At 42.2% G+C, this 27,162-nt stretch overlaps 1 protein-coding gene across 1 annotated transcript in view; it reads right to left on the bottom strand.

Annotated features, from left to right (window-relative positions):
- The window catches only part of MOCOS (molybdenum cofactor sulfurase), a 429,522-nt gene that overhangs the window by 271,638 nt on the left and 130,722 nt on the right, over window positions 1–27,162 (bottom strand). The window contains exon 4 of the mRNA XM_040353488.1: window positions 7,071–7,712. Coding sequence (XP_040209422.1) covers window positions 7,071–7,712 — 642 coding nt within the window. The remainder of the gene's footprint in view (window positions 1–7,070; window positions 7,713–27,162) is intronic.

Consider the following 27,162-nt stretch of genomic DNA (forward strand, 5'->3'; position numbering starts at 1 on the left):
TGGTACAGAAGGAAGAACTATGCTTTCCGTAATAAAATCATCTTCATGCATGACAATGCAATCTCATGCTGCAAAGAATACCTCTGCATCAATGGCTGCTATGGGGATACAAGGAGAGAAAGTCATCCTCACCTGACCTCAATCCTATTGAGAACCTTTGAAGCATCCTCAAGCAAAAGATCTATGAGGATGGGAGGCAGTTTACATCCAAACAGCAGCTCTGGGAGGCTATTCTGCAAATTCAAGCAGAAACTGTCCAAAAACTCACAAGTTCAATGGATGCAAGACTTGTGAAGCTGCTATCAAATAAGGGGTCCTATGTTAAAATGTAACGTGACCTGGTAAAATGTTTAAAAAGTTAAAATGTTGTTCAAAGTTTGATTGAAATAGCTTTTTATTTCAGTAAATATGCTGCAAACACAACGAATGACAATTTTCAGTTCTTTACAGCCTATAAAGTGTTTTGAAACTTACTGTGCATTATAATTTAGAACAGTGCATTGCAAGTTTTTTATTTTGATAAAATAAAACTGTTATCATTAGGAGGTTTGTTCAATAAAATGTGAAATGTACTCTTAATAGTTGATAACATGAGAATTATGCTGACTGTTGTGTACATCAATTATTTAGGTAAATGAGAAAAATATCACTGGCATACAAATTTGGAACAGGGTGTAGACCTATGGTAACCAGGTCTCACTGTTTAACCACTTGCCGATCGCCGCACACCGATTTACATCGGCAGAATGGCAATCGTCAGGCAAATGGGCGTACCTGTACGTCCCTTTTGAATTTGCCGCTTGGCGGGGTGCGCGCGCACCATGGGAGCATGCCCGTGGGTCCTGCAAACTCGATGTTTTCTGGCGCCCCAAGATCATGACATGGAGAGGCAGAATGTAAACAAGGCATTTCCCTGTTCTGCCTAGCATCGGGAGCAGTGATCTCTGTCATGTTGTAGTTATACCTTCCCCCTACAGTTAGAAAACATCCCTAGGACACATTTAACCCCTGATCGCCCCCATATGTTTAACCCCTTCCCTGCCAGTGTCATTTATAAAGTAATTAGTGGCTACTTGTAGCTTTGATCGCAGTATAAATGACAATGGTCCCAAAATAGTGTCAAAAGTGTCCAATGTGTCCGCCATAATGTCGCTCGCAGTCCCAATAAAAAATTGCAGATCGCCTCCATTGCTAGTAAATAATAATTATAATAATTAAAATGCCATAAAACTATCCTCTATTTTGTAGATGCTATAACTTTTGCGAAAACCAATCAATATACACTTATTGCGATTTTGTTTTAACAAAAATATGTAGAAGAATACATATTGGCCTAAACTGTGGAAGAATTTTGTTTTTTATAGATATTTTTGGGGGATATTTATTATAGCAAAAATTTTAAAGTATTGCTTTTTTTTTTAAATGGTGCTCCTTTTTTGTTTATAGCGAAAAAAAAAAACCGAGGTGATCAAAAGAAAGCTCTATTTGTGGGAAAAAAAGGATGAAATTTTGTTTGGGTACAACATCGCACAACTGCGCAATTGTCAGCTAAAGCGACGCAGTACAGAATTGCAAAAAATGCTCTGGTCGGGAAGGGAGTAAATCCTTCCGGGGCTGAAGTGGTTAAGGTGAGTCTATCTTATTTATGGGTGGCTTTGGCCAATTATGTCTCAGGGTGTTTAGTACACGCCCCACACTATATAAGGCTGCCTGTATGTGTTGAGGCAGTGGTGAAAGACAGACAGAGAGAGAAAGACAGTGGCCCAGATTCAAGAAGCTATTGCGCCACTTCACAGGCATACTTTAGACACCCTGCATGTACGATATTTAAAGAAATATTTCACTTTTTTTTTCAATTTAAGCATCATTAAAATCACTGCACCCGAAAAAAAAAGACTATTTTTAAAACTTTTTTTGCATTGATACATGTTCCCTGGGGCAGGACCCGGGTCCCCAAACCCTATTTAGGACAATAACTTGCATATTAGCCTTTAAAATGAGCACTTTTGATTTTGAACGTTCAAGTCTCATAGACTTTAATGGGGTTCTAAATTTGAGCGAACTTTCGGTCCGTTCGCAGGTTCTGGTGCGAACCGAACCCGGGGGGGTGTTTGGCTCATCCCTAATTGTGAAAGTATTTTCCTTGTGGCAATCATGTGAAACAGCATACTAGATTGAGCACTGAAGAGCACATAGCATACTTTTAGGTCACGTTTTAAAACGGGACAGTATCATGTATTTCTGAAGACGAGGACTTTTTGAGTTTTATTTATTTTTGTGGTGTGATAAAATTGATGTATCATTCTGACAAAGGTAATTATTTATTTATTGATTTATTGAGTATATATTATGTTTTAAACACTAATCAGCACTGCACTTGAATGGTGTTTGGCTGACTTATATGTGTTAGGATAGCTTATATTTTTTCAGCAAATCAGTGATTTCTTTGCTTTGCTGTGTGCCCTCAACACTTTCAGTCCATGGCTCTGCTATTGGGTCTGTCTTTCACACCCCATTTGTAGAGCTCATCCCTGAAGGGGCCACTGATTTGTCCCAGGTTCTTTTCCCAGATTAGTGCAATAGCAGCCAGGCACACAGCAACAGTCAACATTTAAGGGGGTTGCCTTTTAACATTTTGGACACTCTTCACTGTAATATTACTTCTCAAGACAGTGTCTCCAGCAAAGTTCAGAGAATGAACAGCCCTGAGACCCTTTCAGCAAAGTCCCAGGCCAGGCAAGCACTGGAAATGATATGCTAGGGATATCAGCAGCAACAGTCACTGGGATCCTTCCTTCAAGTCTGTACTCACAATGTCCCTGGATACTTGGATGCCTCCCTCCAATATCAGACAGACAATTCCTCCGTGAGTCTCTCAGACCGGATCCCCAGTAAAATCCTTCGCACCCTAAGCTTTGCCACAACTGGGACATCGATGAACACAAGTAGAATTTTATACTTGGCTGCTCCATCAAGCCCCAGACTACCTATATATGCACTCTGCAGCCACCTATTGGGCACCCTCCCCCAGGGATTGGCTAGGGCCGCATAAATATTCAGACTACTAATTTGCATCCTCCCAACACCCTACATAATCAACATTTCCAATTAACATTCTGGAGCTTCGAGCAACAATTCAGTTGTCTCTACAATGCTGGACATCTTGATTGGTGGGCCTCTTGATTGGAACTGAGAATGAACCCTTGTAGTCTTGCACACGGAAAACCTGGTGTTAAGGCCTAACTAAAGCCTTTTTCTTCCCAAGGTGGTCTCAGCCTTTCACCCTAACCATGACATTATGCTAATTTCTCCATCTATCCAGCCCCAGTACGTCAAAAGTAGGTTTCTATTTGCTGCTTGCATGTGGTGTGAGCTGTACATGTCTACCTTGCAGTCATTGCCTCATTAGGAAGAATGACTACCTCTTTCATTCCATATGGTCCCCATAAAGGGGTACCTGCTTTTGATTACACCATTTATTTTTGGCTCAGCAAATGTTTATTCAAGCATATGGTCTTAAAGATCCACCATTTCCAGCCAAGGCACACTCTATTAAATCTATGGATGCTTCTTGGGATTTGTGGCATCAGTCAACTGTTTTTCTCAGGACTGACACCTGATTTTCTGTTCACATTTGTCTCTAAGTCCTACCTGTTGGATATTTTTAGCCTCTTCTGATGCCAGTATTGAGTGTATAATTCTTCGGGTGGCTTTTTGAGCTGTTTGCAGCCCTCAGTTTGCCAATAGTTGGGCTTATTAGCATATTATATGTAGTGTTGCTCATCCCTGCTTTTGAATATCTCAAATGTCACTGAATCCTTAATGAATGAAAAAAGAACTCAGGATTTTTGACCTCACTATAAAATTATTTTCTTCGGCTACATTAACCTCCCTGGCGGTATGATTTTTTCAGATTTTAGGTGCTGAAAGCGGTACCATTATTTTGCAAGCCTGTAATTCTTAATAAAATTGTAGGCCTGTAATTCTTAGGAATAACTCACTTATATCTAGTAGACATCTCGGGTATGATAAAGTTTGAAAAACAAAAATCATAAATTATAATATAATAAATAACTATAAATAATTATAACAAATAATAATGAAATTATAATAAAAATTATTCAATAATGTAATCAAATCAAAAACACAAAAATTTGCTCAGTTGCAGAATTGTCGCTGTCGTTGCTTTTATTGTTTGATGACGAATTTCCCCACAAATGGCTATCGCTCAATTCTGCAAGTGATTCTAATTTATTATCGCTGTTTTCTAGCTGGTTTAAAACCACTTTTGATGTAAAGGGACACTTTTTGGTTGCTATGAACAATCTCCAGTTTCCAGGCAGAAAGAACAGTTTTTATTATATAAAAGTGCATGTAGGACACTGGGCAGACCACTAGGGACAAATGGGGTGTGTATTTATTTCATATAGTACTGTAATCTATAAGATTACAGCATACTGTATGTATTGTGTGTATTTACTTTTTAGAATTTGGCGCCGATCTCCGCCCCTGTGCGCCGTAACATCGCAGGGAACGGAGCTCGGTGGCACACGGCCACTGTGTGAATCGAGCGAGGAGACAGCTCGATCACACAGCAGGGAGACATCGCAGGATCCAGGGACAGGGTAAGCAATTCCCTGCCTGTGGACACTGCAAGGTGATCCCGAGTCTGGCTCGGGGTTACCGCTTTTGGTTCTGAAATTACACCCCGAGCCAAAATCGGGAATACCGCTGAGGGGGTTAAGGGATATAGGTACTTGTTACAAACTGAGGCATGCTGGGAGTGGGAAAGGTAATTCCAGTAAAGCTTGTGTCCGTCAATGAACTTGAAGAAAATGATTTGATGGGGAGTAGAAAAATCCTGTTATTTTTGCAAAGCGGTTTTCATTGAGTGGTTATAGCAAACACAGTAAGAGAGATAAGAGATAAGATTATCCTCTACAGAGCATTAACTGTCTTTTCTGTGTCAAGTATTGAAACAGATCAACTCCTAAGCTTTCTTTGAAGTACTGGAGATGTTTATTACATACTATAGCAGATAAAGCCATTTTTTTAAAATGCAGACAAGACAGACAAAAATAAGTGAAAAACAGCTGTATTGCTCTTTTTTAAAGGAATGTATAGTGTTTTTTTTTCTAATGTTTAGATAAATATGTAAACTAATGCAAGCATCATCTAAATAAAATGATTAGTGTGTGATTGTCTTTACAAAAAATATTTATAAGTATAGGTAATACTTATATATGTACATAGAGGACAGTTGTATATGCCGGCTTTACTTCCTACACAACTGTTGTTTTTATAGGGATGCACCAAAATTTCGGCCGCCGAAACATATCGGCCGAAAATGGTGTTTTCCCCACTTTGCTGAAACAAAAAATGTTGCTGATAATGGTGCCGAAAAATGGGCGGGGTTATCCCGCTGGGTGCCGCACGTGTGTATTATCCCGGCGCGCCCCTCAGAGTGAGAGCGTTCTGTACGTTGAACTCTGAAATCTTGTTACACGGAATGTTTCCGGAGGGAAGGTTTAGCTAGCATGCAGGAAGCGGCTAGTGACATTCTCATGCTTGTGCAGAGGACAAGGCTGAGTGCTGTCACTGGAGGGTTGTGTCGTACCTGTGTATCGGGTGATCATAGCGGCAGTGCCGAGTCGGAGGTTGGTGTGTGTGGCCCGGGGCTCCTCTGTGACTGACAGGTGGGTGAGTGCTCGGCTCTGCCCGGGTATGGAGGGGTAGTGTATGTGTGTATATGGATGGACTGTCCTGTGCTGTGCTCTATATAGATGCATGCTTTGCTGTCACATCCACTGTGGTCTTTACATATGTAATCCTTAGCAATGAACTTCTCTTGCTCCTGTTAAATGGCGGTTCCCACCAGTGCGTGGTGCGAGACTGCATGTGATTTGCACCGCATTGCAGTGCCAATCACATGTGATGTCCATGCGATGCGATTTCAGACATACAGATAGTGTGGCTGATATTGCATTGCATTTGGACCAAAAACCCGCACAGGACCCTTTTTTGTTCCACACCAGAATCGGTGTGGATCACATGCGATCTCCGTGTGATGCGATTTCAGAAATACAGATAGTGTGGCTGATATCGCATCACATTCAGACCAAACTCGCACAGGACCCCTTTTTTGGTCCACACCAAAATCAGATCACATGGGTGTTCATGTCTGAACTGTCAGTTCGCAAGTGCCATATGCGAGCTGAAATGGGGGTGTCAATAACAATGCATTGACACTCCTGGCAGTTCGCATATAGCAGTGTGAACTGCTGTGCGAGTCAGGTGCGATGCGGGAACCCCCAGTGGATTTGCAGGGTCCCCGCATCGCACAAGTGTGAACCGGCACTCCAGGAAACTTGAAAATGATCCCTTACTGTGGGACTGCACATGCACTGCATGGGTTTACTGCTAGTTTTAGTCTAGGGAACTTGTTAGAGTAGATTTACTCCTCCAGCCCTCCAAGACTGGTCTCTGTAGCACCTGCTCCCTTAGGTTCCAGAAATCTAAGGTTTTGATGGCATCAAGGCCAATTCAAGCTCTGTAGCCATGCACTGGACAAGATGATGCCAAGAGACAGGCGTAGGAGAGCGCCGCCTGCCAAGGAGCAGATGATAAGGTAAGCAAAAGCACCTTCTCTCTCCTGTAGCCTAAATAAGCTGTTAACCTTTTTAGTGTGGGCACAGCCCAACTGAAAGAAATCATTTTCAATTTTTTCTGGAGCTTTAATTATAACCATTGAAAGTGTTTTGTTATATCTGTTCAATATCTGCCAAAAAGACTGTTGATCCTGCCAAAAATGTTGTTAGCTGTAATGTCCTAAACTCTATTCTTATGTTGCATCATTATATCCAACTATCTCTGTGCACCTCCTTGTGTTACAGGTAGGAGGAGAAGGGAAAGTATGAAACAAAACTAATGCAGCCATCGCAACCTGAGGACTGATAAGATGCCATACAACACATATTTGTTCTTGGGTGTGGATACCTTTTAGGTGTTTTACTGTGCCTTTTTTTTTTATTGTACAGTAACTGATTAACATTGAATGTATGGGATATTACCTGCTGCTAATTGATTCCTTAGGAACGTAGAAATCTTCCTTTGTAAGATAGGCTGCTGCTGTACCGCCTCCAAAATAATTTTTTCTCAGAAGTTGTGCAATTTGATTGGATACAATTAAGGCACCTAAACCAGTTGGAAAACCAAAGATCTTGTAAAATGAAATGGCGACAAAGTCTGGTTGGTAGATTGCCAAATCCAAAGGTGAAGTACTGACAAATGAGGCGGCATCTAGTAAAACAACCCAATTTCCTGGCACGGAGATAGGCTTTACTTTTCCTGATTTGACTTTTCCTATCCAAGAGAGAGGATACTTGGTGCCTGAATAGTTGCTTACTGCAGGATAACAGAAAAGATGTGAAGTACTGTCATGCTGATCTTCAGTTGTTTTTGTTTCAAGCTCTGATGATAGCAGGTCTTCAGGAGTAACTGGAGTAGATGGTATATTTAATATTTTCATAGCTCCTCTCATTCCAACGACTGATGTGTGATTATCAGTAAGGTAACAGAAATGGCTTCCTGCATTATCTGGACTAGCAGGTGTCCACGGAAAAATATCTGCCACAAGTTTCAGTGCCGCAGTGCTTCCAGATGTAAAGATAACTGTGTAATCGTCAGCAGATGTGTTAAAGTGTTGCAATATCCTGTGCAAAAAAAGAGTTAAAGGATATATTAGTATGTTTTACCCAGCATTAAAACAATAAGGAGGAGAAAATTCCTAAACACCCCACTAACAATATATTTCCATGTTTCTTTGTATTTACATCTATAAAAGAAAGGCTAATTTAGATTAATCCAACATTGAAGTATTTTCCACATTTATTGATAATACCACTTCTTGTTTAATTTCAACATGTTTAATTTGAGCTCATAAAGAGTGTGCAAAAACATACTACAGGTAAAGCAAAGAATACCACAATCTAGAATACAGTGCCTCTTCTCATGTATATTTCTATTTTAGGAATTGGGAGGCACTAAATATTGTACATCCACAACAATGCATAGCCAATACCTACCGTATTTTCCGGCATATAAAACGACCTTTTGAACTTAAAAATATCTCCCAAAAGTCTGGGGTCGTCTTATACGCCGGTACCTATAATGCAGAGTCAGTCAGATTGCGGGTGTCCATTGTTCAAAAGCCGCGCCTCCTCCTCGTCCTGTTCCGTGATAGGCGGAACACTCAGTTTCCCAGCAGAGCCTGTGTTCAGTGTTCTGCCTATCACGGAGGTCCTCTCATCCTCGGCCTCGGAAGAGAGGACATCTGTGAAAGGCGGAACACCGAACACAGGCTCTTCTGGGAAACTAAGTGTTCCGCCTATCACGGGACAGGACGAGGAGGCGCCGCGGCTTTTGAACAATGGATGCCCGCTTTTGAACAATGGATGCCCGAAGTCTGACTCTGCATACAGGGATAAGGCATGGAGATCTGGAGATCGGCACAGTGAGGTAGGCAATGGGCACAGTGAAATTTGCAATGGGCACAGTGAGGTATGCAATGGGCACAGTGAGGTGTGTCGTAAGGGGGTCGTCTTATATGGTGAGTATATGCCAAAACCAAATTTTTAGCTGGAAAATTAGGGGGTAGTCTTATACGCCCAGTTGCCTTAGACGCCGGCAAATACTGTAATCAAGTTCACTTATATCTCAAACTATATAAAAAGAGCTGCTAGAACAATCTGGGATTTACACACAAAACTAAAAATAAACAAAATAGTGCTGCACTCTACCACTACTCAACATATATAAAAGTGATGTGTTATTACCTTATCACTATATAAATTGATTTACAAAAAAAAAAACAATCTCCAAATAAATGTGCAAAAAATCTACATATAACATATCTATATACTCTTATGCTGTGTACACACGATCAGAATTTCTGACAAATGTTCGATGGGAGCTTGTGTAGGCTCCATGGGACATTTGCTGTCACAATTTTCGACAACAATTTGAGGACTGGTTCTCAAATTTTCCGACAACAAAATCCGTTCTCCTAAATTCCGAGCGTGTGTGTAGACAATTCAGATGCACAAAATTCCATGCATGCTCTGAATCAAGTACGAGATGGAAGCGCTCGGTCTGGTAAAACTAGCGTTTGTAATGGAGATAGCACATTTGTCACGCTGCAAATTGTTTAATCTTTTAATGCAGCGTATTCTTTTCTTCTTTATAATGCTAGAATAATGACGTTTTTTTTGCTGCTAATATTCACACAGAGTTCTGACAAACTGATCTCCTGAATAATCTTTTTTTTATTTTTTTAAGCCAGATCTCCATAATAATGTTTAGAATTTATTTTTATAGTGATCTTTTTTTATTTTTTTAATCAAGATCTCCGGTTTTTTTTTTTACATTTCTAGTGATCTCCATAATATTTTTAACCACTTAAGGACCGCCGTCTGTAGATATACGACCACAGAATGGCACGGCTGGGCAGATGGACGTACCGGCACGTCCTGTACATCTACCCAGCCGTGGGTCGCGGGCGCGCGCCTGCGACCCGGTCCAAATCTCCTGGACCGGGACCGCGGGACCCGCGGACCCGATCGCCGCTGGGGGTCCCGCGATCGGTCCCCGGAGCTGAAGAACGGGGAGAGCCGCGTGTAAACACGGCTTCCCCGTGCTTCACTGTGGCGGCTGCATCGATCGTGTTATCCCCTTTATAGGGAGACACAATCAATGACGTCATTCCTACAGCCACACCCCCTACAGTTGTAAACACACACTAGGTTAAACATAACCCCTTCAGCGCCCCCTGTGGTTAACTCCCAAACTGCAACTGTCATTTCCACAATAAAGAATGCATTTTAAATGCATTTTTTGCTGTGAAAATGACAATGGTCCCAAAAATGTGTCAAAATTGTGTGAAGTGTCCGCCATAATGTCACAGTCATGAAAAGAATCGCTGATCGCCACCATTAGTAGTAAAAAAAAAAAATGCAATAAAACTATCCCCTATTTTGTAAACGCTATAAATTTTGCGCAAACCAACCGATAAACGCTTATTGCGATTTTTTTTTACCAAAAATATGTAGAAGAATATGTATCGGCCTAAACTGAGGGAAAATTTTTTTTTTATATATATTTTTGGGGGATATTTATTATAGCAAAAAGTAAAAAATATTGATTTTTTTTCAAAATTGTCGCTCTATTTTTGTTTATAGCACAAAAAATAAAACCGCAGAGGTGATCAAATACCACCAAAAGAAAGCTCTATTTGTGGGAAAAAAAGGACGCTAATTTTGTTTGGGAGTCACGTCGCACGACCGCGCAATTGTCAATTAAAGCGACGCAGTCCCGAATCGCAAAAAGGAGCCTGGTCCTTTACCTGCATTTTGGTCCGGGGCCTAAGTGGTTAATATAAGTTACTACAACACCATTATTATCTTGTATTTTTTAACCTCAAGGAGGCTGGTTGGTGTTGGTGTCCCTTGTTAATTTGACATTTTTGAAATGTACCTGCCTACTCACATACAAACTGTCCTTTTTGAAGTAAAACACATAGGCAAGTACTTGTGAAAAAAAATTACATTTATTAGGGTTCATAACAAAATAAAGAGGAAGGCAACTGATGAAATTGGTGAAGCCTTTGTACCCCAGGGCACACATCAACTATTTGACAGGCAAAATTGGTAGCCTGAGGAGTCCATATAATAGGGAGCACAATCTGGTCCAGGTCTCCGAGAGATCGGGAACAGCAGCAGATGACATATATGTCCCCAGGCAGTGGTCATACAACAGGCTGCGTCTTTTGTCAGACCAGACTGAACCCAGGCCATCACTTTCTTGTCTTCCTTCCACGCTTCCTTCCAGGTTGTGGCTCTGGTGTTGGAGTTGTGGCAAGAGGTAGAGGAGGAGGACGATTGTCAAACTCACAAACATGGCTTTTGCTTGTGATTTCGCCCCTCAACCCCTTATTTAGGGCCAGATAGATCACTTCCTCACAGAAGAGGCATTGGCCCTCCTCCATTTCCTGCATTTTGCAGGCTGCCATGTAGGCATAGGCCTCTTGAAGATTTGGGGGGGGTTATGAGGGCCGCATTAGTATGCCGAATGAACCCAAGTGCTGCCTCCTACACGTTCCTCCCCTTCCTGGGCCTTTTGGTTGGAAGGCTGAGGGGAGGGACCTGGGTTTCGATCAGGCTACTGGGCCCGGCCACCTCCTGGCTGCCACTTTCCCCTACCACCTCCTGGCTGCCACTTTCCACATCCTCCTCCTGGCTGCCACATTCCACAGCCTCCTCCTGGCTGAGGCTTTCCTGTGTATGAAGGGATATAGTTTTAGTTTTTGGTTCATAAATCATACACAATTTTTAGCTTATGACTGTTGCAAATTGAATGTTAATAAATAGAAAAGACTATCATTCTGACCCCAGCTTTTTTCATTCTTTCATTCCAAACATTTTTGGCCACTACTGTGTATTGATATGTAAAACACTTTGTTAAATCAGAAATTAGTAATCAATAATAACATCTAGTTAACATAATTAATTTTAGGACAAGAAATATGTTGAACAATGCTATACCTGGCTCAAGCTGGGCTCCTCCACTTCTTCCTGGTTGGAAGGCCCAGGTTAGACATCGGAAACATCAGCTGGGGTGGAAGGAAGTGTTGAAGGAAGAGTGGAGAGTGATGGCCTGATTTCACTCTGGTCTGACAGAAACTGCAGTCTGTCATAGTACCACAGCCTAGGTACAAAAATGTCATCTGCTGCAGCTCCTGATCTCTGGGAATCCTGGACCTTCTTCCGCTCCCTATTATAAGTTCTCCTCATACCACCAATTTTTGCCTTTAAATAGGGGATGGTTGCCGCGGGGATCTGCGGCTTCACCAATTTCAGAAATTTATCCAGCGCTGCCTTCTTCTTTCTTTTATTAGTATAATATAATGTTTTTTCTGCCACAGACAGGGCAGCTCCCTGTACTTATCAATGAATAGGGGGAGAAAGTCATGATCATTGAAGCGATCCATTTTCTCTGCAAGACACAAGACAAACCCTAATGTCAGGCTAAACTCTCCTAATCTTGTCCCAACATAGGCCTCAATCTATAAGCAGTATAGGCCACTAATGCCCCAAGTTAAAATTGTACCTTTGTTATCACAATCGGTGCTTCCGCTACTCCTTCCTCCACTCACAGATCGTATGCACGACGCACGCGTGTTACGCTTTATATACACTGTGCATGCGTGAAACTTTGTCTGCCCCTGACCTTCTTTCTAGTATATTCCCTGCCCCTTCTCTTTTGGCGCAGTGGGAGAGCACATGGCGGAGACACAGCAGGTGCGTAATAATAGCATTAACGAGGAGGAAAGCCTGGAGCCAGAAACGTCCTGATCCAGGAGGACATATAAGGCCTCAAATATGTCCTTTGGAGAGATGTGGAGATGGTGGACATCTTGAAGAGGGCCGACTATGATGGGAAGTATGGACCGTATCCAAACCCAAATGTGAGAAAGGCCAAGATCATGACTAAAGTCTGCACAGGAATTTGGGGGTACGACGATCCAAGGAGCAATTGAGGAAATGCTGGTTAGACCTGAAATTAAGGGAGCACGATCAGTACAGAAGGATCAGCAAACTGCTTCTAAAAAGTATTTGTCCTGTGTTCCTATTATTATTATTACTTGCATGTTGCTCCATGTGCATATATGCAAGTTATTGTCGTAAAACGTCTTTGAGAACCCGGGTCTTGCCCTAGGGAACATGTATCAATGGAAAAAAAGTTTTAAAAACGGTCGTTTTTTCAGGAGCAGTGATTTTAATGATGCTTAAAAAAAAACAATTCCTTTAAATATTGTACCTGCTGGGTGTCTATAGTATGCCCGTGAAAACGTCTTTGAGAACCCGGGTCTTGCCCCAGGGAACATGTCACTATCAATGGAAAAAAAGTTTTAAAAAACTGTTGACCGTTTTTTAAAACTTTTTTTCCATCGATACATGTTCTCTCGGGTAAGACCCGGGTTCTCAAAGACGTTTTCACAGGCATACTATAGACACCCAGCAGGTACAATATTTAAAGGAATTTTTTTTTTTTTATTATTTTTTTTATTTAAGCATCATTAACCACTTGCTTACTGGGCACTTAAACACCCCTCCTGCCCAGAGCAATTTTCAGCTTTCAGCGCTGTCACACTTTGAATGACAATTACTCAGTCATGCAACACTGTACCCAAATAATTTTTTTGTCCTTTTTTTCCCACAAATAGAGCTTTCTTTTGGTGGTATTTGATCACCTCTGGGTTTTTAATTTTTTGCGCTATTAATGAAAAAAGACCGAAAATTTGGAAAAAAAATGATTTTTTCTTAGTTTCTGTGATAACATTTTGCAAATTATTAATATTTCTTCATAAATTTTGGCCACAATTTATACTGCTACATGTCTTTGATAAAAATAACCCAAAATTTTTGGAAATTATTTGGTCTGTGTGAAAGTTTTAGAGTCTACAAGCTATAGTGCAAATCATAAAAAATTGTCACATCTGATCACACCTGATGTACTGAAGGCCTATCTCATTTCTTGGGACCCTAACAAGCCAGGAAAGTACAAATGCCCCCAAAATAACCCCTTTTTGGAAAGTAGACATTCCAAGGTATTTATTAAGAGGCATGGTGAGTTATTTGAAGTTGTGTTTTTTTCCCACAATTCTTTGCAAAATTAAGATTTTTATTTTTCATTTAAAAAAATTCTCAAAATTGTCATTGTAATAGCTTATTTCTCTCACATGGCATGTGCATACCACAAATGACACCCCAAAATACATTCTGCTACTCCTCCTGAGTAAAACAATACCCCATGTGTGAGACTTTTTCACTGCCTGGCCACATACGGAGGCCCAACATGCAGGAAGCGCCATCAGGGGTTTTAGGAGCATAAATTGCACATCTAACTAGTTGACTACCTATTACACTTTTGAAGGCCCTGGAACACCAGGACAATGGAATTACCCACAAAGTGACCCCATTTTGGAAAGCTAATACCCCAACGTATAATCTATGAGGCATAATGAGTCTTTTGAACGGTTTATTTTTTTCCAGCAGTTTTTGGAAAATGTGGAAAAAAAATGAAAACGCATTTTTTTTACACAAAGTTGTCCATTGATAAGATATTTCCAACACATAGCATGTACATACCACAAATGACACCCCAAAATACATTCTGCTACTCCTCCTGAGTAAAACAATACCCCATGTGTGAGACTTTTTCACTGCCTGGCCACATACGGAGGCCCAACATGCAGGAAGCGCCATCAGGGGTTTTAGGAGCATAAATTGCACATCTAACTAGTTGACTACCTATTACACTTTTGAAGGCCCTGGAACACCAGGACAATGGAATTACCCACAAAGTGACCCCATTTTGGAAAGCTAATACCCCAACGTATAATCTATGAGGCATAATGAGTCTTTTGAACGGTTTATTTTTTTCCAGCAGTTTTTGGAAAATGTGGAAAAAAAATGAAAACGCATTTTTTTTACACAAAGTTGTCCATTGATAAGATATTTCCAACACATAGCATGTACATACCACAAATGACACCCCAAAATACATTCTGCTACTCCTCCTGAGTAAAACGATACCCCATGTGTGAGACTTTTTCACTGCCTGGCCACATACGGAGGCCCAACATGCAGGAAGCGCCATCAGGGGTTTTAGGAGCATAAATTGCACATCTAACTAGTTGACTACCTATTACACTTTTGAAGGCCCTGGAACACCAGGACAATGAAATTACCCACAAAGTGACCCCATTTTGGAAAGCTAATACCCCAACGTATAATCTATGAGGCATAATGAGTCTTTTGAACGGTTTATTTTTTTCCAGCAGTTTTTGGAAAATGTGGAAAAAAAATGAAAACGCATTTTTTTTACACAAAGTTGTCCATTGATAAGATATTTCCAACACATAGCATGTACATAGCAAAAATTACACCCCAAAATACATTCTGCTACTCCTCCTGAGTAAAATGATACCCCATGTGTGAGACTTTTTCACTGCCTGGCCACATACGGAGGCCCAACATGCAGGAAGCGCCATCAGGGGTTTTAGGAGCATACATTGCACATCTAACTAGTTGACTACCTATTACACTTTTGAAGGCCCTGGAACACCAGGACAATGGAATTACCCACAAAATGACCCCATTTTGGAAAGCGAACACCCCAACGTATAATCTATGAGGCATAATGAGTCTTTTGAATGGTTCATTTTTTTCCAGAAGTTTTTGGAACATGTGGAAGAAAAATGAAAACGCATTTTTTTTACACAAAGTTGTATGTTTCTAAGATATTTCCAACACATAGCATTTAGATAGCAAAAATTACACCCCAAAATACATTCTGCTACTCCTCCTGAGTACAACAATACCACATGTGTGAGACTTCTACATAGCCTGACCACATACAGAGATCCAACATGCAAGGAACACCGTCAGGTGTTCCAGAGACACATAGTATGCACATACCAAGAATTACACCTCAAAATACATTATGCTGAGCAAAGCGTAAACAAAAGATTACCTGTGGTAATAGTAGCGCAGTTCTACAGCAGGATAGCACTGGTCCAGGCAGCAGGCAGGGACTTGGTCAGCAACGTCCAGGCAGGGATACTGTCCCGTCAGGGTTAGTGCAGGTGGTCAGTTCATGCAACAGGCAGAGGCATGATGGCATAGGTCCTACAGGCAGCAGGCAGAAGTAGGGCCTCGTTCAGGACAGAATGGGGACAGGGGTAGAGGCTTCTCCCACCCAAATCTCTTTGAAGCCTCCGGGCAACCAGACCCTAATCTAGGATGAGAAAACAAAAAAGTTTTCTTCATCCAGAAAAACTTTTCTGGCGCCACTCACATATGTGAGACCCCTGTGTTCCCACTAGTTCAGTAGCAGGGTACAAGATCAGTCCATGAGGCAGGCAAAAACATGGTCAAACAGTCCGAGGTCAGTTCCAGATCAGGCAGAGGCAGTACAGAATCGTTAGGCAGAAGAATGGTCGAAAAAACAGTCCAGGGTCAATTCCAAATCGGGCAGAGGCATTACAAAATCGTTAGGCAGAATCGTGGTCAAAAAACAAGCCGGGGTCAGTTCCATATCGGGCAGAGGTATTACAAAATCATTAGGCAGAATCGTGGTCAAAAAACAAGCCGGGGTCAGTTACAGAGCAGGCGGTGGCATAAGGTGTGTGAAGGCAGGAACGGAGGATTAATACTTTAGTTTGGTGTGGTAACGGCGAAAACAGTTAATTATACAGAGGCCTGGTTGGGAAGGACAATCCACACAATGGAAAGATGTGTCTCGTCTGACTCCATCACTGGCGCATACCTTGCATTTTTTTTGACGTCGTCGGCCTGTTTCTGTGGGAGGGATTTTATCGGGAAAATGACGTTCGGCGAGACGACTTAAAACATCAGATCGGATGGTTTGGGGTGGGCCGTTCGGGAAAATAAGGGCAGTGATAAGGTCCTCTTGGTAGCCAAGGAACTGTTTGGGGTTTTGGGTGGAGTTGCTGTAAATTACATAAGAATTGTATATGGCCAATTGAAAAAAATAAATGGCAACTTTTTTGTACCAATGGTACGTTCTTCTTGTAGCAAGATAGGGTTCAAGCATCTGGTCGTTGAAGTCGACCCCCCCCATAAACAAATTATAGTCCTGGATGCAAGTGGGCTTTCGGATGGTGGTGCCACGCCTTCTGCGGGTTTCAACGACGGTATCATTATGGATGGAAGATAGCATGTACACGTCTCTTCTGTCCTTCCACTTCACCGCCAGAACCGCATTGTTACGCAGACTTGCTGATTCTCCTCTTTTCAGCGTTGTGTTCACCAGGCTTTGAGGAAAGCCTTTCCTATTGTTTCTGACGGTGCCACATGCTGGCGTCTGCTTCCGGTGCAGGTTGTGGAACAGGGGAAGAGAGGTGTAGAAATTATCAACGTATAGATGATAGCCTTTTTCCAATAGGGGGTTAATGAGTTCCCAAACAATTTTGCCACTTGATCCCAAGTAGTCTGGGCAATTAGGGGGATTGAGCTGGGTGTCCTTGCCTTCGTATACTCTGTAGGCATACAGGTATCCTGTGACTCGGTCACACAATTTGTAGACCTTCACGCCATAGCGGGCTCTTTTGCTGGGGATGAATTGCTTTATTTGTAGTCTGCCACTAAATTTAACAAGCGATTCATCCACACAGATGTGTTGGTCCGGGGTATATAATTGGGGGAATTTTTCTGAAAAATAATTCAGTAAGGGCCGAATTTTGAAAAGTCTGTCATGTTCTGGATGATTTCGGGGATGGCTCTGGGTATTGTCGTTGAAATGTAGGAATCTCATTATGGCAAAGTATCGGGATCTGGGCATTACGCTGGAGAAGATGGGCATGTGGTAGATCGGGTTTTTGGACCAAAAGGCACGGTAAGTGTTTTTTGGGTTGAGTCCCATACAAAATGTTAGGCCTAAAAAAAATTTAAACTCCTCCACCGTAAGGTCTCTCCACTGGAAGGACGGGCATGGTATGACGTGGGATTATTTTCAATAAATTGCTGTGCAAATCGGTTGCACTGGGCCACAATTTCGGATAGCATGTCCTCTGTAAACATGAGGTTAAAATAATTGATTGGTGAAAAATTCTCTGTGTCCACTTGGATTCCTGGCTGGGCCGTGAAAGGGGGAATGTTGGCTTCTCCTGAATTAGGAGGAAGCCACAAGGGGTTCTGAAGGGCATAGGGAAGGCTGGCATGGGTCCTGGAAGTTTGTTGCCAAGGCACTGCGGTGCTGGCGGATGGCCCTGCAGTGCTGGCGGATGGCCCTGCAGTGCTGGCGGATGGCCCTGCAGTGCTGGCGGATGGCACTGCGGTGCTGGTGGATGGCACTGCCTCCTCACTAGAACGCCTTCGTTTAGCCGGCCGGCTATCTTCCTCCTCTGAGTCACTCAGTGTTCCGCTACTGAGGGCGGGCTCATAATTGACGTCCAACTCAGAATTTGAATTTGAAAGGGACTCTGAAAGAGAGAGCTCCCCGTTGCTCTCGTCGGGGGCAGAAATGATTTGGAATGCCTCCTGAAGGGAATAGGACCTTTTGGACCTTTTGGACATGGTTGCTGATGCAACTGCACAGGTGTGTGCTAAGCCTTCACTGATGGGCACTGATGAGGTGGAGAAGATCGGCACTGATGAGGTGGAGCAGATGGGCACTGATTGGCGGAGCAGATGGGCACTGATGAGACGGCACAGATGTGCACTGATAATGCTGCACAGATGTGCACTTATAATGCTACACAGATGGGCACTGATTGGCACAGGTGGGCACTGAGGTGGCACTGATGTGGCGGCACAGGTGGGCACTGATGTGGCGGCACAGGTGGGCACTGATGTGGCGGAACAGGTGGGCACTGATTGGCAGCACAGGTAGGCACTGATAATGCTGCACAGATGTGCACTAATAATGCTGAACAGATGTGCACTGATAATGCTGCACAAATGGGCACTGATTGGCACAGGTGGGCACTGATGTGGCGGCACAGGTGGGCACTGATGTGGCGGCACAGGTGGGCACTGATGTGGCGGCACATATGTGCACTGATGTGGCGGCACAGATGTGCACTAATTGGCGGCACAGATGTGCACTGATTGGCGGCACAGGTAGGAACTGATTTGGCGGCACAGGTGGGCACTGATGTGGCGGCACAGGTGGGAACTGATGTGGCGGCACAGGTGGGCACTGATGTGGCGGCACAGGTGGGCACTGATGTGGCGGCACAGGTGGGCACTGATGTGGCGGCACAGGTGGGCACTGATGTGGCGGCACAGGTAGGAACTGATTGGCGGCACAGGTAGAAACTGATTGGCGGCACAGGTGGGCACTGATGTGGCGGCACAGGTGGGCACTGTTGTGGCGGCACAGGTGGGCACTGATGTGGCGGCACAGGTGGGCACTGATGTGGCGGCACAGGTGGGCACTGATGTGGCGGCACAGGTAGGAACTGATTGGCGGCACAGGTGGGCACTGATGTGGCGGCACAGGTGGGCACTGATGTGGCGGCACAGGTGGGCACTGATGTGGCGGCACAGGTGGGCACTGATGTGGCGGCACAGATGGGAACTGATTGGCGGCACAGGTGGGAACTGATTGGCGGCACAGGTAGCAACTGATTGGCGGCACAGGTAGCAACTGATTGGCGGCACAGGTGGGCACTGATTGGCACTGATGAGGTGGCAAAGGGATGGCACTGTATGTTCAACACGGATGGCACTGGGATGGCACTGGGATGGGCACTGGGATGGCACTGGGATGGGCACTGGGATGGGCACTGGGATGGGCACTGTAAACGGGCACTTTTCACAGTAATCACAGTAATCAGACCTTCTCTCTCCTCACACGCGCTGTCTGTGTGAGGAGGGAGAGGCGGCAATGAGAGATGATCTCATATGTTTACATTTGAGATCATCTCTCATTGGCCACACAGATCGCATCGCAAACGGCCACTCTGATTGGCCGTTTGCGGCGATCTGTAATTGGCTGTGTCCAGGGGACACGGCCAACACAGAATTTCCCCGCAGCGCGCTCGGGAGCGCGCGCGAGGAACGAACAAACAGGAGGATGTCAAATGACGTCCTCTTGGATTTTGAGGTCCGCGCTGAAGCCGTCATTCGGCTATAGCGCGGGCCGGAAGAGGTTAATGATGCTTAAATAATAAAAAAAAAAATGAAAAATTCCTTTAAATATTGTACCTGCTGGGTGTCTATAGTATGCCTGTGAAGTGGCACGTGTTTAGAACACAAAATGAGATTACAATAAGAAAAAAAGTAATTTAAGACTGCTTGCGGCTTTAAAGTAATGTCTGGTCCGGCCAATATACTGAAGGCCGCAGCCACACTCAAGGGCATAGACAGCACCCTCAGTATTGCATCCGATAAAGTCAAAATGTGATGCTCTCCTTTTCTTTTCACCTCTATCTCTCCGCTCACTCTGAGCTTCTGTCCTATTCTTATTCCCCTTCCCTTCCCTACTTGATTTTTCTCAAGATCAGAGGATTAATGTTTGGTTCTGTACCACACATCCCAGTGGTATCCCCTTCTTTGACAACGGGGTTTAGGATGTTGAAGGTGGCTAGGGTCTCCCCTTCCAGCACAGATTTCTCCCATTAGGGGTGCTGGGAGGTGTGTGATCCTTGGCCAATCTGTCTGAGTTCTTCCCATTACTAACCGGTAGTTTGTATTATCAAGTGATCCGGAATGGATCAAGGGTATTTAAAATGGATACTACTCTACCTGCAGCTCTTATGTGCGTTACTCATCCTTCTTTGTACATAATAATGTTTACATATGTATAACTCATGTTTTTTCAAAATAAAAATCTTTTGAAATAAAAATTGTAAAATGGAAAGGTATTTATCTTAAAAGTTTACTAGAAGGAAGCACAATTAACCTACTTCACAACCTTAAAGAAGAACTGCAGTCTGCTCACATAATTTGTAATAAAAACATCTTTGCCATTCTGAAGCTTCCCTCAAACCACTTTGCATATTATTTTATATATACTGTGATTATGTACTTGCCAAATATGCAACAAAAATCTCCCTCCACTGAGTCTGGCTGCAATCATTTTAAATGTGGGCAGCTGAAGCTGCTGCCTGTTCTCTTAAATGATTTACACAGACACACAGAGGCACACCTCCAGCTCTGCAGCTCTCGTTGGCCCTCTTATGAATCATCCTCTCTCCCTTCCTGGCAAACTCTCACAAGAGTTAGAGGGGGAGCTGTGTATGATGTCATAAGCCTGGGCTTTTTACCAGGAAGTGGGCTGTATTAGGTATTAACTGTCAGAATTTTTTTTTTTACTATCCAAAGTTAAAACAACAAGGGCAGAGGACTTAATAGATAAAAAGATTTTAACTTTAAATAACTGATGCACGTTTATATATCCATAGAAAATAGCTACATGTAAAAAAATAACACAAGGTATACAAAAAGCCCTAAATGCAAGGGTAACTTTAGTAGCGTTTCATTTTACTCACTTTCCTGATGTTTACTGTTCTGTATGCTTCAACTCCACACTGAATCTGATGGATTGTTTACTGTACATAAATAAACTCGGGGGAATAAATTGCATGCTTGTAAAATATATTATTAGCCTATTTTTGCAGGATCTTCCACAATTTAAAAGCTTGTGTTTATTGCATACAATAAACACAGTACAAATAAAAATCCATGTATAAAATTCCTAATAATTTACTCTATATGAACAACACAGGACTTTTTTGCCTAGAACGCTATATAAAATGTATAAAATACAAGGATATATATATATATATATATATATATATATATTTTTCTTTTTAAATAAAACAATGAATTCTAGATAAAAATGCTAAGCTCCTTTTAACCTTACAAACATGTAGCCCAATTAAGCACTCAAGAAAGAATGCTCGTCGTAATTGAGAAAATTAGAGATATCCTTACCCAAAATGTTCCTCATGTTTATGTAGCATAGACATTGTTGCAAAAATTAAAACAAAAGTAGACTAGTTGTCCGTAGCAGACAATAAGAATTATTTATTATTCTATAAAACTAGGACACTTTTGTTCTGGTTTTCAGTGAGCATGAGCAACAGTGTTCTTTACAAAATACATAGTTCATGACAGTGACTGCTTTACTGAAGCCTAAAGTACAATGTTTGTATGCAGAGCGGACACAGACACAGGCAGCTTTCCAATATGGGAACTGCCATCTGACATCCAATCCACCAGATGGAGGGGGAACTGATCCCCATCCATCTGTTTTTATTGGATAGGATCAAATCACATGTCGGCCGTTTCATGAGAGAGACTGTAGGGTCTGATCGGATCTGCCTGAAAAAAGGATCTGTCTGCTAGTGTGAAGAGGCCCAACACAGTTCCACAACTCTCACCCATATTCTAAGTCCAGGTTTCTTCAGAAAATGTGTGGTTGGGAGAATCAGAAGAACAGAAGAACAGTTAACACCCAAGAGAACTTACTAGAACTAGACAGTGTGCTAATGGAAAATGGCTTATGGACTTAAAGCGGAGGTAGACCGCACCTTTTTTTTTTTTTTTAACCTGCAAAGTAAAGGCATAATGTGCTAGTATGCATCACATACTAGAACATTATGCAATACTTACTTTAGAATGAACCCTGCACCACCATGCTGTGAGCTCTGACAGATGCTTTTATCTTTACCCAGTCTTCCTTTCAGGTTCACGTCCTTCAGGTGTCTGATTGGCCTGCCACAATGATGTCACTCCTGCACAATGCGCACGGGAGTCACGGACCATGGCACAGAGCTCTGAAGGGACGGCACAGGTATATGTGCCTTCAGAGCACATGCCCTGGTGACATCACAAGATGCATGAGGTGTGAATATCTCCTAAACCAAGAAGGTTTAGGTGATATTCATAGTACCTACAGGTAAGCCTTATTATAAGCTTACCTGTAGGTACAAGCCTAAAGAATGAGTTTACATCCACTTTAAGCTGGATTCACACTGTTGCAAAATACCACCTATTAACACGAGTTGCATAAAGACAGACCAAAAAAGGTGCATGCGCTATTCTTTTTTGTATTGCAGTGCATCACAATGCAAGGAAGAGCATTACCATGTTTTAAAAGTGTGCTGTAACACGAGATGTGTTAAGATGCCTTTAAGAATGAATGCCACTGCAGTGCACCATCACATATAGCATGTTTTCCAAATATATAGGCAGCACAGTGACTAATTTGTTATCACTTCCCCCTGGCAGCCCCAGGGTTGTTGGTATGAATCCCAACCACAGCACTACCTGCCTAGAGTTTGCATGTTCTCCCTGTGCCTGTGTGGGTTTCCTTTGGGTACTCTGGTTTCCTCCCACATGCCAAAGCCACCCTGGTAGGCTACTTGTTGTCTCCTGTCTAAATTGGCCCTAGTACTATATGTATGAATGTGAATTAGGGACCTTAGATTGGAAGCTCTTCGAGGGTAGGGACTGATGTGAATGTGCAATATATACAGTTTGTAAAGCGCTGCATAAATTTACGCTGATATATAAGTATCTGTAATAATAATAATAATATTGCTGCAAAGAAAATAATTGTTTCTTTACACACATTTCCGGTGGCCAGGGCTAATGATTAGGGAAGAACAGAGCAGAGGATTTGTGTTGAGGTGGCGGGGGTGCAGAGATTATTGCGGAGGAGGGGTGTAGTAATAAGATGTGGATTGATAGACTCTGTACCTAGCATACTCTGTACTAAGCTCATCCCAGAACCCAGCACCATGTACTAGGCTCATCCCAGAACCCTGCACCTGTATGTAGCTCATCCCAGAACCCTGTACTTAGTTCATCCCAGGACCTTGCACCCTGTACTTAACTCATCCCAGAACCCTGCACTTCGCTCATTCCAGAACCCTGAACCCTGTACTTCGCTCACCCCAGAACAATTTGTTATAACAATTGTGTGTTAAAAAAAATATCTTAATTTTTCTAAGAACTGTAGGAAAAAATTATAACTTAAAAAAAACATGCCTCTTACTAAATACCTTGGACTGTCTACCTTCCAAAAAGGGGACATTTGGGCGGTATTTGTACTGTTTTGACATTTTATTAGATAGGCCCTCAGTACATCAGATGTGATACATTTTTCACACAGACTAAATAATATCCACTAATTTGTGTTACTTTTACCAAAGATATGATGCAGTATAAACGTTGGCCTAAATTTATGGATAAAGGTTACTTATTTGCTAAATTTTATAATAGAAACAAAAAAGTGTTTTAGTGTTTTCAAAAATGTTGCTTTTTTTTTAACTTGTATCGCAAAAAATAAATAAATAAAACAACAACACAGTGATGATTAAATACCACCAACAAAAGCTATATTTGTGTGAATTTTTTTTTATAAAAAATGTTGTTTGGGTACAGTGTTGCATGACCGAATAATTGTCATTTAAAGTGTGAGAGCCCTGTATTGAAGTAGTTGAAAGGAGCAAAGAGATTTAAAGTTTGATTTACAAACATTTAAAGTTTGGTAAGGTGTATGGAGTTACTTTGCTGGGCATCAGCACTGTTAAAGGGATATGCACATTTTTCCATGTTTAAATGTGAATGATTTTTATCATTTATATTAGCATTTAAAGTGGTATTACGCTATATTAGTGTTTTAGTTGTTTTGCCGTTTGTTTCAATATCCATAGTGGAGTCAAACAGGAGGAATAGTTCTCAAAGTGACTAATTCATAAACAAATTAATTTGGAAGTATGTTAAAGCAGAGGTTCACCCTAAATATGAACTTCGTATGACTCAGAGCAGCAGCTTTAATACTAGAATCCATGTTTTTTTCCCCGTAAGTCAATGTTTACCTTTATTCAGATGCATGTAATGTAGCTTCCGGGTTTCATTCCCCGCGGGAGTGGGCGTGCCGTTCATTTTCCCTGGGAGTGCGCAATGTCTCCTGGGAGTGATGTGTCAAGACTCCCAGGAGACGATCTTTACTGTATTCTCGCGCTGTCTCGCGGGTCGTGTAACAACGGGGCGTGTATGTGAACCAACGTCACCCGTTGTCATGGTAATGAGGAAGTGTTGACGGCCCAGCTCACACTGCTCGCCGTCAACACAGCACATGCGCGGGGGAGCATCGCAGCACGGCTACCAGGAAGTTTTTGCTTGTGGGCTTGACAATGCCCACAAGCAAGATGGAAACCGACAGGAAGAAATTTTGTAAGTTGTTCTTTATAGCGGAAAATGAAGCAATTCTTTTGGATGAGACTAGCCAGTGAGTATTACTTTTACATGTGTGTTACTATGCATTGCACCTGAAACAAAAAAAATCAGCAGAACCTCCGCTTTAAGGTGCATGGAGACCCTTATGCTGTTATGCTTGGCATGACCCAGGCGGTGATGTCATACTAGGCGGGGCCTCTGGATGGCATCAGCCGGTGACCCCTCCTTATGCCAATATATGTAGCAGCATTAGAGTGGGAGAGAGCGTTGAGTCAACATCGGAAGCAGAGCAGATGGAGAAGATAGCGACGAAGACCCTTCAAAAGAGCGAGAAGACCTGGCAGAGGCAGAAGACAGCGAACAGAGGGAGAAGAACCAGAGAGGGCTAGAAGACATCAGCGGAGAAGACCCAGAGAGGGGAAAAGAAATCGGAAGCGATGCTGGAGCTGCCTTAATAAATTACTTTAGTGAGCGAGTACTCACTTTTGTTGCCAGCGGTTTAGACATTAATGGCTGTGTATTGAGTTATTTGTAGGGGACAGCAAACTTACACTGTTATACAAGCTGTACACTTACTACTTCACATTGAAGCAAAGTGTTGTCACATGAAAAGATATGATAAAATATTTACAAAAATGTGAGGGGTGTACTCACCTTTGTGAGATACTGTGTGTGTGTGTGTGTGTGTGTGTGTGTGTGTGTGTGTGTGTGTGTGTGTGTGTGTGTGTGTGTGTGTATATATATATATATATATATATATATATATATATATACACACACACACACAGTATCTCACAAAGGTGAGTACACCCCTCACACCTCACACTTTTGAAAAATATTTTATTATATCTTTTCATGTGACAACACTTTGCTTCAAAGTAGTAAGTGTACAGCTTGTATAATAAAATATTTACAATTTAAAATTTAAAATGTGAGGGGTGTACCCACCTTTGTGAGATACTGCGTGCGTGTGTGTATATATATATATATATATATATATATATATATATATATATATATATATATATATATATACACATATATATATATATATATATATATATATATATATATATACACATACACACACATACACAATCAAATGAATAAAACAAAAAAAAATCAACTGTTAAATCTACATTTCATACAATTAATCACAGTGTTTACAAAGCAATATAACAATTCATGAAAATAAATTCTAAACAAACAATCCAAGGGATTAGTGAATCCTCAGGTGATTAGAAGTGTTAAGCCGACAAAGTGATGTGTGCTCAGAAAGCTGCCATCCCCACATAGACTCACGCCTCTTACCAGATGAATAGGATCTAAGATTATAGAGATCAGACAGGCCAGCAAACAATCTGCACAGCTCGACTCAGTATGGAGACATCTTCTCGTCCTGCAGCAATGCTTATCCAAACACACAGTTTAGTACATTCCAGAAGATTAATTCACAAGCTGGCCACACTCTCATGTGTAAACAGACAGAGGGGGAGACTTCATGGTGTAGTATATTAAAGCCATGCTTTTATTAACCACTTAAGGACCCCCTACCGACTATATACGTCGGCAAAATGGCACGGCCGGGCACAGGCACGTACAGGTACGTTGCCTTTAAGAGCCCAGACGTGGGTCGCGGGCACGCGCACATGACCGGGTCCGAAGCTCCGTGACCACGCCCCCGGGACCTGCAAACCCGATCGCCGCCGGTGTCCCGCGATTGGTCACAAGAGCTGAAGAACGGGGAAAGGTGTGTGTAAACACACCTTCCCCGTTCTTCACTGTGGCAGTGACACTGATCGTCTGTTCCCTGATATAGGGAATGACGATCAGTGACGTCACGCCTACAGCCACACCCCCCTACAGTAAGAATCACTCCCTTCGGGCACACATAACCCATTAGCGCCACCTAGTGGTTAACCACTTCACTGCCATTGTCATTTTCACAGTAATCAGTGCATTTGTATAGCACTTTTCACTGTGAAAATGACAATGGTCCCAAAAATGTGTCAAAAGTGTCCGATGTGTCCGCTATAATGTCGCAGTCACGAAAAAAAAATTGCTGATCGCTGCCATTACTAGTAAAAAAAAAAAAATATTAATAAAAATGCCATAAAACTATCCCCTATTTTGTAAACTCTATAACTTTTGCGCAAACCAATCAAACGCTTATTGCGACTTTATATGTAGAAGAATACGTATCGTTCTAAACTGAGGAAAAAATATTTTGTTATATATTTTTTGGGATATTTATTATAGCAAAAAGTAAAAAAATATAGATTTTTTTTCCAAAATGTCACTCTATTTTTGTTTATAGCGCAAAAAATAAAAACCGCAGAGGTGATCACATACCACCAAAAGAAAGCTCTATTTGTGGGGAAAAAAG

This window comes from Rana temporaria, chromosome 5 (genome assembly GCF_905171775.1).
Source record: "Rana temporaria chromosome 5, aRanTem1.1, whole genome shotgun sequence".
Taxonomy (NCBI): Eukaryota; Metazoa; Chordata; class Amphibia; order Anura; family Ranidae; genus Rana; species Rana temporaria.